We start from the raw sequence: 19,559 nt of genomic DNA on the forward strand, positions 1-19,559 counted from the left end.
ACACGCGTGTATAAAACAATATAATTCAGCACAATAAACAACAAAAAATAAACATTTCATAAAAGGAATCACATTCAACCACATAGATGTTCTCAAACACACACACACACACACACACACACACACAATATATATATATATATGGGTTGATGAATGACCAGTAGGAGGGGCAGTCTGAGGACTGCCAAAAGACCAATGGGGAGTTTTTGTGTGACTAAAAGTGAAACTGGATAGAGCCTATAAGGACAGGGAGGTAGTGTAATCACAAAGCAGAGCTAATAGCAGGGTAGGAACCATCACACAACAGGGAAATCCTTACTTACATAGCATCAATAACAGACTAAATCTACACTTCACACACTTCCCTTCTTCAGAAGCCATCCTCACTCACACACACACACATATATATCTTCAGACACACAGCTTGAGTCCAGTCCAGACCCCTCAGTACAGCTCAGGTTATCGGTGACCAGTCATGATGCCTACCGTGGGCATTGCCAAGATCCTCTTCTGTGTTCTGTTCCTCTACAGCTGCTGCCGAGGTAAGTCCTCTCAGTTACTGGATGGCTTGGTTACTTAATCATCATGACGGGATGTAGATATGTCTTTATTAGTGGGTTTATTACTTTACAACAACATAAACAGATACTCACGAGGCACACACTCACATAGACAGACAGGCAGACAGACAGACAGACAGACAGACAGACAGACAGACAGACAGACAGACAGACAGACAGACAGACAGACAGACAGACAGACAGACAGACAGACAGACAGACAGACAGACAGACAGACAGACAGACAGACAGACAGACAGACAGACAGACAGACAGACAGACAGACAGACAGACAGACAGACAGACAGACAGTAAAAATCTAGTTGATTCAATGAATTATTATTTAGCAACTGGTTCCCATCTTTTTTTTGTTTACTTAACTTTTCGGTCAAAGTTTTACCTGAACATAACATTTTTAGTTGGCCCGAACTTTAGTTGGCCTGAACTTTAGTTGGCCCGAGCTCCTATTTGGAAAAGGTAGTTTAGGGACATTCAAAGAGTGCTTTTAACATACAACATTTTCAGATTACATATTTGACACACGTTGACTTTGTGCATGTAACATTAACCTAATAAAAATGAGGTTTGTGCAGTAGGTCTAATACATTATCACATCATATTGGCTATATGTCTGGCCTGCCAATACTGTTTTTCTCTGACCACAAACTTGAGCTTTGATAACAAAATAGATCTGTTGGTGTAGCACTTGCGAGGCACAGCTGAGCATACATTTAAATAATTCGCTTTTTTATTTTGCTGGACTGATGGTACCTACAGTGGGGAGAACAAGTATTTGATACACTGACGATTTTGCAGGTTTTCCTACTTACAAAGCATGTAGAGGTCTGTCATTTTTATCATAGGTACACTTCAACTGTGAGAGACGGAATCTAAAACAAAAATCCAGAAAATCACATTGTATGATTAATTACTTTAAAAAAATACACTGTACATCTGATGGGCATGGTGGGTTCAATGCCGCGTTCAAAACAACTGGGTACTCGGAAATCTTAAGAGCTCCGACTGGGAAAAAAAATTGCTTTTCCAACTCGAAATTGGGCCTCTTTGTAGATCTCTGACTTTTCGACCTGAAGACCAAGGACATCATGACTTGACCTCATATTTCCCAGAGTTCCCAGAGCGCCACAAGACAACTGGGAATTCTGGTTAAAAAAATGTTTGTTTAAATCATGTCAGTGATCTTCAGGTCGTAATGTTGGAGCTCTAACCCGAGTTTCCTACTTGGTATTCTGAGTTGGATTACTTTTTCCCAGTCGAATCTCAATTTTTTTCAGAGTTCCCGATTGTTTTGAACACGGCATTAGTCTCAGTGGAGGAAGGGAGAGAACAGCAGAACGTCCGCCTCTCACGGTCTCTGCTCTCTCCTTCCTTTCCTCCGGTGAGACTGACAAGAGAGAGGGGACAACGACTTCCACCTGATGGCTAAAGTCGAGTCATCTGCTTTCAGACACAAATTCATGTTGTTCCTCTGACAATCTACTGCACACATACACACACACACACACACACACGAAAATATGTGAGCTCCTTGAATCGTCGACTCATGTTATCACCTCTCCACCAGGAAACTAAATGTTGGCACTCATTGAATAGAATTCAGTTAACAGAAAAGGAGTGTGTGTGTGTGTGTGCTCGCGCCTGCAAACGTTTGTGTGTGTGTGTGCGCGCCTGCAAATGTTTGTGTGTGTGTGTGTGTGTGTGTGTGCGCGCGTGCAAACGTTTGTGTGTCTGTGTGTGTGAACGAGCTATTACCTAACACTACCATATAGTTTGACCTTCTAGTGTCTGTAGTGTTGTTAAGTTACAGGGGAATTCCCAGACAGATAAAAGAGATAAACATGCATCATTTAACTATAGTGTCACTATACACTACTGATTTCTCTCGCTCTCGCTCTCTTAAAGTCTCGCTCTCTCCCTCCACTTCCTATCCTTGTCCATGTCTCTCTCCTCTCTCCCTCTCTTTCTCCCTCTCACTCACTTTCTTTCTCCCTCTCACTCACTTTCTTTCTCCCTCTCTGTGTTCGTGTATGCTCAGCTACATCCACAATAGTGTGTTGGACTGAAATAACCATGATAAATCATTGGACATTACCCTGTTTCCCACAACTAAAACGACATCAATCCTGAGAAACTCAAGCCATCCCTAATCAGAGACAGTAAAGGGAGTATTATATTTCAGATCTAGTCTTACACAGCTTAAAACTGTTTTACCATATTTCTGTTTTGAGATACCCCCAAAAAAGGGGACACTCAATCACTACCACAAAGACACACATTGGCAAACACACACCCGCGCACGTGCACGCGCACACACACACACTGATCTCTGTCTGTAAAGGTGTGGCCTGTTCACCTCAGGTCCGCCGTTTCCTACATCTGTTTCTCTCTCTTTCTCACACATCGTTTTTTAACCTCCATCTTTCTATTCCTCCCCTCTCTTTCTGTATTCAATAAAATGCTATCTTGTCTGATTTTCAATGGTTGCACAGTTAAACAATAGTTATTTTCTCACTTTTAGGTGTGATGCATTGTTGCTCTGTCCCAGGAACGGAAATGGTTGAGTTTTCAAAACCAATGGTCAAACTCCCACGATGTGTCAATCGCCCCACGTTTGAAACCGTGACGATGCGTTGGTACACTTGTTTATTGCAGGAATGAAGGCCTCATCTGAAGAGCTCAAGCCATAGTGGTTTGCTAGTTTCGGAGAAATTCCCCAAACTTTGATGAGAGATACCAATCTTTGAAAGCGCTTGATATAAAGGCAACCTGGAACATGCCCCGAATTGTTGTGTTGACACTTACATCATGTCACAGTGCATTGTGAAGAATCAGGATGGATGTGGCTATGATAGGTGTGTAAAGGCCAGAAGGAAGAGATTGCACAAAATAAACATTGCTCACAAGATACAAAATGGTGACAGAGGAGAAAGGGTACATTCTCTATGCAATTTGTCTCACTTTTGGATACAGAAGTTCTACTGCAAAGCTAATGTTTGCTAGCACCTCTGTCCTACCTAGCTAGGAAACGTTAGCTAGATAACTAGCTTTAGGTAAAATCTAAAACATATTTTTGAATGTAGAAATTCTGCTTGATGATTTAGCACGAGATAATCTTTGGCATTATATAGTTAGCTTAGCGAAGTAGATCATGTTTGCTGGCTAGTTTAGATTAGTACGCTAGCTAGCTAGTTATCTAACCTTTGAACTCAGGTATTGTCTTTAGCTAGGTAACGTTAGCTGGTAATTTAGCTAGCTAGCATCCTTTGTCAGCACAGTAGTAGTTCCAATTTTAAGACTAACTTACTATCTAGCTAACTAACAGGCTAGTGTATTAGCAAAAGTTGGGATAACTAGCTAACCCCTTTAATCAGTGGTAGCTGGCTATTAGTGTTAGCAAGTAATGTTAAACACTAGCTAGCTAGCTATTATTATTATTAGCTACCAGTGGATAACATAACTAGATAAGCCTAAATCATGATAGCAGAGATGTCTGTTGCTAGAGTGTCTACGCTAAATTGACATACATTCTACATTTAACCCAACCCCTCTGAATCAGAGAGGTGCAGGGGGGCTGCCTTAATTGACATCCACATCTCCAGTGCCCAGGGAACAGTAAATATATCAACATTTAGCAAGCTGAATGACAGATTTTTAGCTCAAGGATTTGATCTAGCAACCTTTCTGGCCCATCGCTCTAACCACTAGGCTACCTGCCGCCCCTTCTAGGATACCTGCCGCCCCTTCTAGGCTACCTGCCGCCCCTTCTAGGCTACCTGCCGCCCGTTCTAGGCTACCTGCCGCCCCTTCTAGGCTACCTGCCGCCCCTTCTAGGATACCTGCCGCCCCTTCTAGGATACCTGCCGCCCCTTCTAGGATACCTGCCGCCCCTTCTAGGCTACCTGCCGCCCCTTCTAGGCTACCTGCCGCCCCTTCTAGGCTACCTGCCGCCCCTTCTAGGATACCTGCCGCCCCTTCTAGGCTACCTACCGCCCCTTCTAGGCTACCTGCCTCCCCTTGTGAAAACACAGAAGGGGACCATGAGACCCAATGTTGTATTTTAAATAGTTAAGCTGTTGTCAATTTCTATTCTGACTTGTAATGGTAAAAATGAGAAAAAAAGACATCCCCCTGTTTATCTGAATTAGCTAGACTACTCACTATACCAATGAGTCACTGAAATTACAATTATTTTCCCAATGTATCATTATATTAAATTACATTTTGTTCTTACTCTTGTTTTGTATGTTTTAGGAGATGATATGCTGTTTTAAATGTTTGAAACTCATTCATAAACGTCCAGAATATTTCCACATTCTTTTAAGATAGATTTTTAGAAGTTATAAATATTGATAGGCCTAACTCATGAATAAATGGTCAGTAGGTTTCCACTTTCTTTAAAGGTATATTTTCAGCAGTTATAAATGTTGGTAACTCATTTGTTAATGGTCAGTGGATTACCACTTTAGAATAAGGTATATGTTTAGCACTTATAAATGTTGATAACTCAGTTATAAATGTTTATAGGTCTGTCACTTTAGGATAAGGTACACTTTTAGCAGTTATAAATGTTGATAACTCAGTTATAAATGTTTATAGGTCTGTCACTTTAGGATAAGGTACACTTTTAGCAGTTATACATCATTTATAAATGATTTGAGAGTTCACTCAAGACTGTAGACATACTTAAAGGCAGGATTGGGTACTCATCACTACATACAGTACATGACAGAAGATTCAACACTTTGTTACGGTGATCATATTACCATCTAGTGGAAGCCATAGGAACTGCAATCTGGGTCCTATCTATTTGTTTTTCACATGGGCTAGCATTGAAATGGTGTGTGACCTCAAAAATAAATTTTCCAGATGGATTTTCCTCAGGGTTTCGTCTGCCATATATATTATGTTATACTCACAAACATTATTTTAACAGTTGTAGAAACTTCAGAGTGTTTTCTATCCAATGCTACCATTATATGTATATCCTTATTTTTATCCATATTTTTAATACATTTATAAAAATGTATTATGGGGTCTTGTGTGTAGATTGCTAAGGATATATATGTATATTTCTAATCCATTTTAGAATGAGGCTGTAACGTAACAAAATGTGGAAAAATTCAAGGGGTCTGAATACTTTCGAAAAGTGTCACGTTCTGACCATAGTTCTGTTATTTTATTCTTTGTTTTAGTTTGGTCAGGGCGTGAGTTGGGGTGGGCAACCTATGTTTGTTTTTCTATGTTGTTTTTTATGTTTGGCCTAGTATGGTTCTCAATCAGAGGAAGGTGTCATTAGTTGTCTCTGATTGAGAATCATACTTAGGTAGCCTGGGTTTCACTTTTGATTTGTGTGTGCTTGAGCCACACGGTACTGTTTCGGTTTTGTAAATTCAAGTCTTCGTTTATTGTTTTGATTCAGTGTTCAGTGCGTTCTTTAATTAAAATCATCATGAACACTTACCACGCCGCGCTGTGGTCCGATCCTTACTCCTCCTCAGACGAAGAGTAAGAAATCCGTTACAAAAAGGCACTGTGTAAATGCAGGAAGTAGTTTAGTCTCCACTACACTAATATATTGGTCAGCTAATGCAGGACTAGTAAAGGCCCAGGTAACCTCAGCACCCCTACTTCCCATGGCTATGCACAGTAGCATGGGCAGGCATATTATATTTCATTGGACTAAATTGTTTTTGGTATCTTAGTTGTCTTAGCTGTCACTATTAGACTAAGTGTAACAGTATAACTTTAGACCGTCCCCTCGCCCATACCCGGGCGCAAACCAGGGACCCTCTGCACACATCAACAACAGTCACCCACGAAGCATCGTTACTCGTCAGTGGCTTGTAGACTAGATGTTCTAAAGGTTCCTCGTCAGTGGCTTGTAGACTGGGGCGGCAGGGTAGCCTAGTGGTTAGAGTGTTGGTACTAGTAACCGAAAGGTTGCAAGTACAAATCCCCGAGCTAACAAGGTACAAATCTGTCGTTCTGCCCCTGAACAGGCAGTTAACCCACTGTTCCTAGGCCGTCATTGAAAATAAGAATTTGTTCTTAACTGACTTGCCTAGTTAAATAAAGGTTAAAAAAAAAGATGTTCTAAAGGTTCCTCATCAGTGGCTTGTAGACTGTAGATGTTTTAAAGGTTCCTCATCAGTGGCTTGTAGACTGTAGATGTTCTAAAGGTTCCTCGTCAGTGTCTTGTAGACTGTAGATGTTCTAAAGGTTCCTCGTCAGTGGCTTGTAGACTGTAGATGTTCTATAGGTTCCTCGTCAGTGGCTTGTAGATGTTCTAAAGGTTCCTCGTCAGTGTCTTGTAGACTGTAGATGTTCTAAAGGTTCCTCGTCAGTGGCTTGTAGACTGTAGATGTTCTAAAGGTTCCTCGTCCGTGGCTTGTAGATGTTCTAAAGGTTCCTCGTCAGTGGATTGTAGACTGTAGATGTTCTAAAGGTTCCTCATCAGTGGCTTGTAGACTGTAGATGTTCTAAAGGTTCCTCGTCAGTGGCTTGTAGACTGTAGATGTTCTAAAGGTTCCTCATCAGTGGATTGTAGACTGTAGATGTTCTAAAGGTTCCTCATCAGTGGCTTGTAGACTGTAGATGTTCTAAAGGTTCCTCGTCAGTGGCTTGTAGACTGTAGATGTTCTAAAGGTTCCTCGTCAGTGGCTTGTAGACTGCGTGGAAGACAGGAGATGCTAAACATGTTTACGTTAACTAATGATCAATTACAATGAGACCGGCAGTTATTTGCATAAAAATCACAGGCTGACAAAATGTCATGACTGCCACAGCCCTGGGTATCAATAACATGACTGTCACAGCCCTGGGTATCAATAACATGACTGCCACAGCCCTGGGTATCAATAACATGACTGCCACAGCCCTGGGTATCAATAACATGACTGCCACAGCCCTGGGTATCAATAACATGACTGCCACAGCCCTGGATATCAATAACATGACTGCCACAGCCCTAGGTATCAATAACATGACTGCCACAGCCCTGGGTATCAATAACATGACTGCCACAGCCTTGGGTATCAATAACATGACTGCCACAGCCCTGGGTATCAATAACATGACTGCCACAGCCCTGGGTATCAATAACATGACTGCCACAGCCCTGGGTATCAATAACATGACTGCCACAGCCCTGGGTATCAATAACATGACTGCCACAGCCCTGGGTATCAATAACAAGGATGACTCCCCCGTTGTTTTACCATCCAGTGATATTACGGTTGCCATTTCACATCAGAGCGTTCACCATACTTGGACTATCACAGAGAAGTGGTTAAGTGTGTTGATATAATCCGGTAAGGAATTAGGAATGATAATTGAATCGTGTTCTGGATGTAGACGCATCATGAAAACCAACCTCTTCTATTCCTGGGACAGAGCACCAATTACATCACACCTAAAAGGGAGAAAATAACTATTGTTCAACGGTGCAACTATTGAAAATAAGGATGCATGATGATACACGAGGGTTCAATATTATAAGCGTTTGTAAGTTAGAAAATGGTTAGTAACTGGACATAAATATTGGCTTACTATTTGGCAAACACTGACCAGTTATTGAACTATTTTCACCAATGATTTATAACCATTTATTAATGGTTTATAATGCATTTATTAATGGTTTATAATGCATTTATTAATGGTTTATAATGCATTTATTAATGGTTTATAATGCATTTATTAATGGTTTATAATGCATTTACAAATGATCAAATAATCAATTTAAAAATTATAATAACCCCTTTATAAGCCCTTTACAAATGAAATCTTATTGTAAAAAGGGTTACCCATTATTTGTTGTTGAGGCAATTATCTGCTGACTGTTTGATTGTTTTAAACTTTTATTTTGAAGGTTCAATGTTTTTTTTTTACCTTCTCTTTCTCTTCTCTCTCAGTGACTCAGGGCCAGATGGTGATGGACTGCTGTCTGACGGTCAGTCAGAGAGCGATACCTAGACACGTTGTCATAGGTTACCAGCCTCAGGTCAGAGGTCAAGGCTGCTCCATCAACGCTGTGGTGTAAGTGAAAAACTTGTATTTCATTGGTTTGGATTTACAACGACCACCCACTATGGAGTTGAGAGGATTGTATAGGTATTACTGCATTGTCGGAACTAGAAGCACAAGCATTTCGCAAACACTCGCATTAACATCTGCTAACCATGTGTATGTGACAAATGCAATTTGATTTGATTTGGTATAAGAAATATGGTGATAACTCCACATGCCTTATAAGAAAGCAAGGGCTGTTATTATACTTAACAAAAACATAAATGCAACATGGAACAATTTAAAAGATTTTACTTACTTAGAGTTCATAGAAGGAAATCAGTCAATTGAAATAAATGAATGATGCCCTAATCTATGGATGGGCCTAGGAGCCATAGTGGGACTAGGAGGGCATAGGCCCACCCACTTAGGAGCCTGGTCCAACAGGAGTTGCTGGTGCGCGATGAGACAAGGACACCCCTACCGACCAAGCCCTCCCTAACCCAGATGAAGCTAGGCCAATTGTGCATCGTCCCACGGACCTCCTGGTCACGGCCGGTTACGACAGAGCCTGGGCGCGAACCCAGGGACTCTGATGGCACCGCTGGTGCTGCAGTACAGCGCCCTTAACCACTGCACCACCCGGGAGGCTCTGGCAAATGCAAACTATTTCTATGTGAAAACTAAAATGGTCTATTCCTTCCTTTTCCATTTGAGTAGACTCCCTCATATCCAGAGAAACTGCATACATGTTCATACTGGTCCCCCTTTAGGAAGCGAATCGACAATCCTAGCGTTGCAAGCACCCTGCACTCTCTATCAACTGAGCCACATCTCATCTCACATCTCACATCACTCATTAACAACTTGTTGTCTCATTGTCTCATTGTACTCAATTACTGGATTGGTCATTGTTTTATCGTCACGGTGATGGAAAGACTACAGGTACAAACCTAGATGACCAGCCTACAGTTGAAGTTGGAAGTTAACATATACCTTAGCCAAATACATTTAAACTCAGTTTTTCACAATTTCTGACATTTAATCCTAGTAAAAATTCCCTGTCTTAGGTCAGTTAGGATCACCACTTTATTTTAAGAATGTGAAATGTCAGAATAATAGAGAAAATGATTTATTTCAGCTTTTAGTTCTTTCATCACATTTCCAGTGGGTCAGAAGTTTACATACACTCAATTAGTATTTGGTAGCATTGCCTTTAAATTGTTTAACTTGGGTCAAACGTTTCGGGTAGCCTTCCACAAGCTTCCCACAATAAGTTGGGGGAATTTTGGCCCATTCCTCCTGACAGAGCTGGTGTAACTGAGTCAGGTTTGTAGGCCTCCTTGCTCGCACACACTTTTTCAGTTCTGCCCACAAATTTTCAATAGGATTGAGATCAGGGCTTTGTAATGGCCACTCCAATACCTTGACTTTGTTGTCCTTAAGCCATTTTGCCACAACTTTGGAAGTATTCTTGGGGTCATTGACCATTTGGAAGACCCATTTGCGACCAAGCTTTAACTTTCTGACTGATGTCTTGAGATGTTGCTTCAATATATCCATATACATTTCCCTGCCTCATGATGCCAATCTATTTGTGAAGTGCACTAGTTCCTCTTGCAGCAAAGCACCCCCACAACATGATGCTGCCACCCCCGTGCTTCACGGTTGGGATGGTGTTCTTCGGCTTGCAAGCATCCCCCTTTTTCCTCCAAACATAAAGATGGTGATTATGGCCAAACAATTCTATTTTTATTTTATCAGACCAGAGGACATTTCTCCAAAAGTACAATCTTTGTCTCCATGTGCAGTTGCAAACCGTAATCTGGCTTTTTTGTGGCGATTTTGGAGCAGTGGCTTCTTCCTTGCTGAGAGGCCTTTCAAGTTATGTCGATATCGGACTCGTTTTACTGTGGCTATACAGTGCTGTGAAAAAGCATTTGCCCCCTTCCTGATTTCTTTTTTTTTCTTCACATCTGTCACACTTAAATGTTCCAAATCATCAAACAAATTTAAATATTACCCAAGTAAACACAAAATGCAGTTTTTAACCCATTCAGAGGTGGACTTGCTGGTCTGTTTTGGATCATTGTCCTGCTGCAGAACCCAAGTGCGCTTCAGCTTGAGGTCATGAACTGATGGCCGGACAATCTCCTTCAGGATTGTTTTGGTAGAGAGCAGAATTCATGGTTCCATCAATCACAGCAAGTTGTCCAGATCCTGAAGCAGCAAAGCAGCCCCAGACCATCACACCACCACCACCACCATATTTGACTGTTGGTATGATGCTCTTTTTCTGAAATGCTTTTACGCCAGATGTAACGGGACGCACATCTTCCAAAAAGTTCAACGTTTGTCTCGTCAGTCAACAGAATATTTCCCCAAAAGTCTTGGGGATCATCAAGAATTGAACCTTTATTTTACTAGGCAAGTCAGTTAAGAACAAATTCTTATTTTCAATGACAGCCTAGGAACAATGGGTTAACTGCCTTGTTCAGGGGCAGAATGACAGATTTGTACCTTGTCTGCTCGGGGGATTTGAACTTGCAACCTTTCAGTTACTAGTCCAACGCTCTAACCACTAGGCTACCCTGCCACCTCTACACTCTAACCACTAGGCTACCCTGCCACCTCTACACTCTAACCACTAGTCTACCCTGCCACCTCTACACTCTAACCACTAGGCTACCCTGCCACCTCTACACTCTAACCACTAGTCTACCCTGCCGCCTCTACACTCTAACCACTAGTCTACCCTGCCACCTCCACACTCTAACCACTAGGCTACCCTGCCGCCGCTCCAATTTCTTGATGATCTGAAACATTGTATGTGTATGTAAACTTCTGACCCACTGGATTGTGATACAGTGAATTCATTATAAGTGAAATAATGTGTCTGTAAACAATTGTTGGAAAAATTGACTTGTGTCATGCACAAAGTAGATGTCCTAACCGACTTGCCAAAACTATATTTTGTTTTTGTTGACTTCAACCTAAGTGTATGTAAACTTCCGACATCAACTGTATGTACAATATAGTAATGACATTTACATTAAGTGGTTTGTAAGCAGTGGCGGTCAGTGAGGGAGGACAATTATTTTTCCATGAGCATGACCTTATTTCGAATACAGCATATTAGATGACTCTCATTCATTTAATTCTCCTTCATTTTGGAAGATATTAATTTGTTCAAAACTGTTGTCTTTCTCTCTCTTTGAGTCAACTAGCTAGCTGTAGTTTATGCTTTCAGTACTAGATTTGTTTTCTGATCCTTTGATTGGGTGTACAACATGTAAATTCATGCTGCAAGAGCTTTGATAGCTTGGAAGACGTTCTCCGGAGGTTGCCTTAATTACGGTGCAAGTCTATGGATGGGGGTGAAAACCATGAGCCTCCTAGGTTTTGTATTGAAGTCAATGTACCCGGAGGAGGACGGAAGCTAGCTGTCCTCCGGCTACACTATAGTGCTACCCTACAGAGTTCTGTTGATGCTACTGTAGACTTTAATTGCAAAATAGTGTTTTAATCAATTAAATGGTGAAATGTGATTATATTTAGTATCATCTACAAAGGAACACTTTTTAAATGTTTTACTTAAAAAATACAAATTCACTGAGGAGGATGGTCCTCCCCTTCGTCCTCTGAGGAGCCTCCACTGTTTGTATGGATGGTAAATTAATACTGCACAAAAAGTGGTTGTTTTCCATATTATTTGATCAAGAAATATATTTAATTTGAGGTAGATGTCTTGTGTCATTGCCCATAACGACAGGGTTTTGTTCTTTCTGGATTACATTAGAATGACATCACAGAGAAAGGGACAGGGTTTTGTTCTTTCTGGATTACATTAGAATGACATCACAGAGAAAGGGAGAGGGTTTTGTTCTTTCTGGATTACATTAGAATGACATCACAGAGAAAGGGAGAGGGTTTTGTTCTTTCTGGATTACATTAGAATGACATCACAGAGAAAGGGAGAGGGTTTTGTTCTTTCTGGATTACATTAGAATGACATCACAGAGAAAGGGAGAGGGTTTTGTTCTTTCTGGATTCTATTAGAATGACATCACAGAGAAAGGGAGAGGGTTTTGTTCTTTCTGGATTACATTAGAATGACATCACAGAAAAAGGGACAGGGTTTTGTTCTTTCTGGATTACATTAGAATGACATCACAGAGAAAGGGAGAGGGTTTTGTTCTTTCTGGATTCTATTAGAATGACCACAGAGAAAGGGAGAGGGTTTTGTTCTTTCTGGATTACATTAGAATGACATCACAGAGAAAGGGACAGGGTTTTGTTCTTTCTGGATTACATTAGAATGACATCACAGAGAAAGGGAGAGGGTTTTGTTCTTTCTGGATTCTATTAGAATGACATCACAGAGAAAGGGACAGGGTTTTGTTCTTTCTGGATTCTATTAGAATGACATCACAGAGAAAGGGAGAGGGTTTTGTTCTTTCTGGATTACATTAGAATGACATCACAGAGAAAGGGAGAGGGTTTTGTTCTTTCTGGATTACATTAGAATGACATCACAGAGAAAGGGAGAGGGTTTTGTTCTAGGGACAGGGCAACCAACAACTCTTACAATTACAACTATTAAATCTTGCAAGATACTGTTCTTAATTATACAGCTACCTTTTTTTTTGTCGAAGCAGAGATGATGAAAAACAGTTTTTGCCCATGCTACGGACATCTATATCGGTCTGCTAATACTAGTAAAGGCCCAGTGGACTACTTTTGGGAAAATATACATTTTTCTAAAAATACATATTTTTTGTTGAAAATTCAGATTTTTCAGAGGGTGCTGCCGGCACCCTCAGAACCCCTACTTCCCACGGCTATGCCAGTAGCAGGAGTTTGATCCCAGCATATTCCTTACTCTCCATACCTCCCTGTAACCTGTCTCCCCTCTCATTCCTTACTGCAGCTTCACTACCAGGAGGGGACTCAAGCTGTGTGCTCCCACCGACCCCACCTGGGTTACAGACCTGATGAATCTCATGGACCGCCTCATCAAGAAATGCCACGAAACCAACTTCAAGGTAACGTCCTTACAAGCAATGTGTATGTAGATTACAAGCAATGTGTATGTAGATTACATAGATTACAGTGTATAGTAGATATAGTACTGTGCAGATTACATACCGGGAATATCTGCATTGTGCCCCGCCACCCACCACCCACCACCCACCACCCACCACCCACCTCCCGCCACACACCACCCACCACCCACCACTCACCACCCACCACCCGCCACCCACCACCCACCACCCGCCAATCCCCTCCTTTACGCACCTGCTACTTTCTGTTTATCATACATGCATAGTCACGTACATACTACCTCAATTAGCCCGACTAACTGGTGCCTGTATAGAGCCTCTCTACTGTATATAGCCTCTCTACTGTATATAGCCTCTCTACTGTATATAGCCTCTCTACTGTATATAACCTCTCTACTGTATATAGCCTCTCTACTGTATATAACCTCTCTACTGTATATAGCCTCTCTACTGTATATAGCCTCTCTACTGTATATAGCCTCTCTACTGTATATAACCTCTCTACTGTATATAGCCTCTCTACTGTATATAACCTCTCTACTGTGTATAGCCTCTCTACTGTATATAACCTCTCTACTGTATATAGCCTCTCTACTGTATATAGCCTCTCTACTGTGTATAGCCTCTCTACTGTATATAGCCTCTCTACTGTATATAGCCTCTCTACTGTGTATAGCCTCTCTACTGTATATAGCCTCTCTACTGTATATAACCTCTCTACTGTATATAGCCTCTCTACTGTATATAGCCTCTCTACTGTATATAGCCTCTCTACTGTATATAACCTCTCTACTGTATATAGCCTCTCTACTGTATATAACCTCTCTACTGTTATTTTTCACTGTCTTTTTACTGTTGCATTTATTTCTTTATTTATCTATTGTTCACCTAATACCTATGTTTTACTTTAAAATTGCACCGTTGGTTAGAGCCTGTAAGTAAGCATTTCACTGTAAGGTCTACTACACCTGTTGTATTCGGCGCACGTGACAAATAAACTTTGATTTGATTTGATTTTACATAGATTGCAGTATAGAGTAGCCGTCTTCATCGACCTGGCCAAGGCTTTCGACTCTGTCAATCACCACATTCTTATCGGCAGACTCAACAGCCTTGATTTCTCAAATGACTGCCTGGCCTGGTTCACCAACTACTTCTCAGACAGAGTTCAGTGTGTCAAATCGGAGGGCCTGTTGTCCGGACCTCTGGCAGTCTCTATGGGGGTACCACAGGGTTCAATTCCCGGGCCGACTCTTTTCTCTGTATATATCAACAATGTCGCTCTTGCTGCTGGTGATTCCCTGATCCACCTCTACGCATACAACACCATTCTGTATACATCTGGCCCTTCTTTGGACACTGTGTTAACTAACCTCCAAACGAGCTTCAATGCCATACAACACTCCTTCCGTGGCCTCCAACTGCTCCTAAACGCTAGTAAAACCAAATGCATGCTTTTCAACCGTTCGCTGCCCGCACCCGCCCGCCCGACTAGCATCACTACTCTGGACGATTCTGACTTAGAATATGTGGACAACTACAAATACCTAGGTGTCTGGCTAGACTGTAAACTCTCCTTCCAGACTCATATTAAACATCTCCAATCCAAAATCATATCTAGAATCGGCTTCTTATTTCGCAACAAAGCCTCCTTCACTCACGCCGCCAAACATACCCTCGTAAAACTGACTATCCTACCGATCCTCGACTTCGGCCATGTCATTTACAAAATAGCTTCCAATACTCTACTCAGCAAACTGGATGCAGTCTATCACAGTGCCATCCGTTTTGTCACCAAAGCCCCTTATACCACCCACCAATGCGACCTGTATGCTCTCGTTGGCTGGCCCTCGCTACATATTCGTCGCCAGAACCACTGGCTCCAGGTCATCTATAAGTCTATGCTAGGTAAAGCGCCGCCTTATCTCAGCTCACTGGTCACGATAACAACACCCACCCGTAGCACGCGCTCCAGCAGGTATATCTCACTGGTCACCATAACAACACCCACCTGTAGCACGCGCTCCAGCAGGTATGTCTCACTGGTCATCCCCAAAGCCAACACCTACTTTGGCTGCCATTCCTTCCAGTTCTCTGCTGCCAATGACTGGAACAAATTGCAAAAATCGCTGAAGCTGGAGACTTATATTTCCCTCACTAACTTTAAACATCAGCTATCTGAGCAGCTAACCGATCACTGCAGCTGTACATAGCCCATCTGTAAATAGCCCACCCAATGTACCTACCTCATCCCCATATTGTTTTCATTTACTTTTCTGCTCTTTTGCACACCAGCATTACTACTTGCACATCACCATCTGCTCATCTATCACTCCAGTGTTAATTTGCTAAACTGTAATTACTTTGCTACTATGGCCTATTTTATTGCCTACCTCCTCACACCATTTGCACACACTGTATATAGACTTTCTTTCTCTTCTTCTATGGTGTTATTGACTGTACGCTTGTTTATTCCATCTGTAACTCTGTGTTGCTGTTTGTGTTGCACTGCTTTGCTTTATCTTGGCCAGGTCACAGCTGTAAATGAGAACTTGTTCTCAACTAACTTACCTGGTTAAAGGTGAAATAATAAATAAATAAAATATTGTACTGGGTAGATTACATAGATTACAGTATATAGTAGCTATAGTACTGGGTAGATTACAGTATATAGTAGCTATAGTACTGGGTAGATTACATAGATTACAGTATATAGTAGCTATAGTACTGGGTAGATTACAGTATATAGTAGCTATAGTACTGGGTAGATTACAGTATATAGCAGCTATAGTACTGGGTAGATTACATAGATTACAGTATATAGTAGCTATAGTACTAAACTTTGGAATTCAAAATAAACTTACTTTAGCTAGTGACCTAACTCCTAACTCTAAGTGTGTCTGTGTGTTTGCAGGCTAAACACTGCAAGAAGCTGATGCACAAGAGTCCCTAAGGTCCCTGTCCAGAGCCCCTCCTACCACCACCACCACCACCTCCACCCCCATGGTCAAAACAACCATGACAGAGCCTGAGAAGAACCTTCCAAGTGGGTGAAGAACAGGGTGGGAGAAGTAAAACAACGACAAAAAAGACAAATGTGATTCCTCTTACCACTAATGCACTTTTTTATTAAGTTTCCTTCTGTCTTCAGTCTTTTGTTTATCCAGTAGACCATCTTGCTTAAGATACCATGCTGTTTCTCAGTGGCACGTTCACGTAGAAGACGTTTTTTAATGTTATATTTATGTGACAAAATACCGAATGATTATATTCCAAAAAAAGAGTAGACTGGCTTTGACCCTTGACCCCACTTATGAACTGACCCTTAAAGCTACAGTCTGTGATTTGAAAAGCAACAAAATGGCAGAAGTAATTGAAACGACCAGATTCCTAGATCCCAGACTAATTTTGTCAATCAAATACAACTTTATTTGTCACATGCTTCATGAATAGCTGTATTCCAACAGTGAAATTCTTACTAACACGTCATTTTCCAACAACGCAGGATAAAGATAGAACAACATATATAATATAAAATCAGAATCAGAATAAATCAGGGGTTAGAGGTCAGGGGTCAAGGTGCTGGCAGCTGGTTAGAACACCCATCTGCCTGATCTATATGTAAATCTCAGATAATGAAATATACAATGTATATGACAAATTCTTATTTTTTCATGGACCTTTTGTTTTTTCAATAAAGACTTTGCCAAATCAATATTCTGAGTGAACGTATTGCTGTATATTTTGAGGACGATAGTGTATGGGCCGGATTCCCAGACACAGTGTATGGGCCAGATTCCCAGACACAGTGAATGGGCCAGATTCCCAGACACAGTGAATGGGCCAGATTCCCAGACACAGTGTATGGGCCAGATTCCCAGACACAGTGTATGGGCCAGATTCCCAGACACAGTGTATAGGCCGGATTCCCAGACACAGTGAATGGGCCAGATTCCCAGACACATTGAATGGGCCAGATTCCCAGACACAGTGAATGGGCCAGATTCCCAGACACAGTGTATGGGCCAGATTCCCAGACACAGTGAATGGGCCAGATTCCCAGACACAGTGTATGGGCCAGATTCCCAGACACAGTGTATGGGCCAGATTCCCAGACACAGTGTATGGGCCAGATTCCCAGACACAGATTAAGCTCATGGGCCCAAATCTGCAAACAACAAGTAGTATAACTATTCTCCACTAGAGGGGATGACTATTATTTTATTTAACTAGGCAAGTCAGTCAAGAACAAATTCTTATTTACAATGACAGTTTACCAGGAAACAGTGGATTAATTGTCTTGTTCAGGGGCAGAACAATAGATTTTTTACCTTGATCCTGCAACCTTCTGGTTACTGGTCCAACACTCTAACCACTAGGCTACCTGAAGCAACGCAACTGGCTAATTTTAGCCTGCCGCTGCAAAGGTTATGAGATATGCCTGACGAGATCCTAGAGGGGAATCGGAGGAGCTTAAAGCATTACCTAAACCAAATAACCAGAATTAACCTCTCCACCCTGACTGTCTGTGATTCAGTACGTAGTGAGTGTTTCCCCTGACAGGTGGTTGGCTAACGGCTGTAACGGCTGTCGTCAGAAGGATGATGTCGTCAGAAGGATGAGACCAAGGCGCAGCGTTCCTTGAGTTCCACATAATATTTATTGTTGAAGTGAAACTTTTAGGCAAAGAAAAGAAAAGAAAAGAAAGACCGAACAGCTTTGTAGTGCAAACTACCTGGTCACAAAAGAAGAACAAGATCCCACACAGAAGGAGGGGAAAAAGGGCTGCCTACGTATGATTCCCAATCAGAGACAACGATAGACAGCTGTCCCTGATTTAGAACCATACCTGGCCAAACACAAAGAAATAGAAAACATAGAAACATGAACATAGAATGCCCACCACAAATCACACCCTGACCAAACCAAAAATAGAGATATAAAAAGCTCTCTACAGTCATGGCATGACAATAGCCAAGATGTGTGAGTGTTTTAGGAAACAGGAGATCACTGCAGTATTCAGCAAGAGCTTCTCCTGGGCTGGCTGGCAGTCCGTATTTATGGTTCTACCATCCATAGGGAACAGGAAGAGGATCACCGCAGTAGATACGTGTGCTTTTTTTAGGATCAGGCCTCTGATGTAATACATACACGACAACACAAACACGACACATGCTCAACAATGCACGTCATCAATCAATCCAATTGATTAATAAAGCCTCTCAGCCAATGTCTCAAAGTGCTTATAAACAAAAAAAACAGCCTAAAACCTCAAACCGCAAGCAATGCAGATGTAGAAGCACTGTGAGTGCGATGCGTGCTGAACGTGGAATGAGAGAGAGAGCTCGGTTTCTGAAAAATGGTTTACTAACCCACCTGTTTCATTTGGATCCTGTGATGCAGTTATTCTCAGTTGCTGAGACCGCTACTATCTGTCCCGGGGACACTGCTAAACCCTAAAGTCTGAAGAGGTGCTCCTTGGTGAAGCAGCTAGCCTAGCTGCTAGCTATCAAGCTAGCCAGGTTTCCTTCACAGTTTTGAACATAGCCCGCAATGCGATTAGCCCTTGTGTCCCAGGCTTGTGGCTGTTTAAATATACTGCTACACAAACAAGTCCTATAAGCATGGTTGGTTCCTGCATGAGACTGACTGATACCACACCAGGCTTCTTACCTTGAAACTGAGATACTCCTTTTGGTTCGCAGAGCAATGTTCTGGATGTACTGACAAATTGCTTATCAGTGATAGTGTGGATTCCTCCCAGGTACAGTCAATCAATCACTGGAATGAACCCAACCAAGACAGATTGTTAGAAAAGCAGCATTATGCAAAAACACACGATCTGATCTACACACAGAAAACATTTCCACCACGGTAGTTTCCATGGTTTCTAACACAGGAAGGTGGTTTT

The 19,559-nt window shown here is 41.7% G+C and overlaps 1 protein-coding gene across 1 annotated transcript; it reads left to right on the forward strand.

The window, feature by feature from the left end:
- The first annotated feature begins 230 nt into the window (after nt 1-230).
- Nucleotides 231-17,363, forward strand: ccl19a.1 (chemokine (C-C motif) ligand 19a, tandem duplicate 1). The gene is made up of 4 exons (XM_031816931.1): nt 231-542; nt 8,492-8,615; nt 13,516-13,630; nt 16,563-17,363. Exons 1-4 carry the CDS (start codon nt 476-478, stop codon nt 16,599-16,601), a joined length of 345 nt encoding a protein of 114 aa, XP_031672791.1. The 5' UTR covers nt 231-475; the 3' UTR covers nt 16,602-17,363.
- Nucleotides 17,364-19,559: the final 2,196 nt, after the last annotated feature.

This window comes from Oncorhynchus kisutch, linkage group LG3, assembly GCF_002021735.2.
Source record: "Oncorhynchus kisutch isolate 150728-3 linkage group LG3, Okis_V2, whole genome shotgun sequence".
Taxonomy (NCBI): Eukaryota; Metazoa; Chordata; class Actinopteri; order Salmoniformes; family Salmonidae; genus Oncorhynchus; species Oncorhynchus kisutch.

Coding starts and splice junctions, on each gene's coding strand:
- ccl19a.1 (XM_031816931.1), top strand. CDS start 476: ATGATGCCTACCGTGGGCATTGCCAAGATCCTCTTCTGTGTTCTGTTC. Junction 8,616..13,515: donor TGCTCCATCAACGCTGTGGT/GTAAGTGAAAAA, acceptor TCCTTACTGCAG/CTTCACTACCAGGAGGGGAC. Junction 13,631..16,562: donor GCCACGAAACCAACTTCAAG/GTAACGTCCTTA, acceptor GTGTGTTTGCAG/GCTAAACACTGCAAGAAGCT.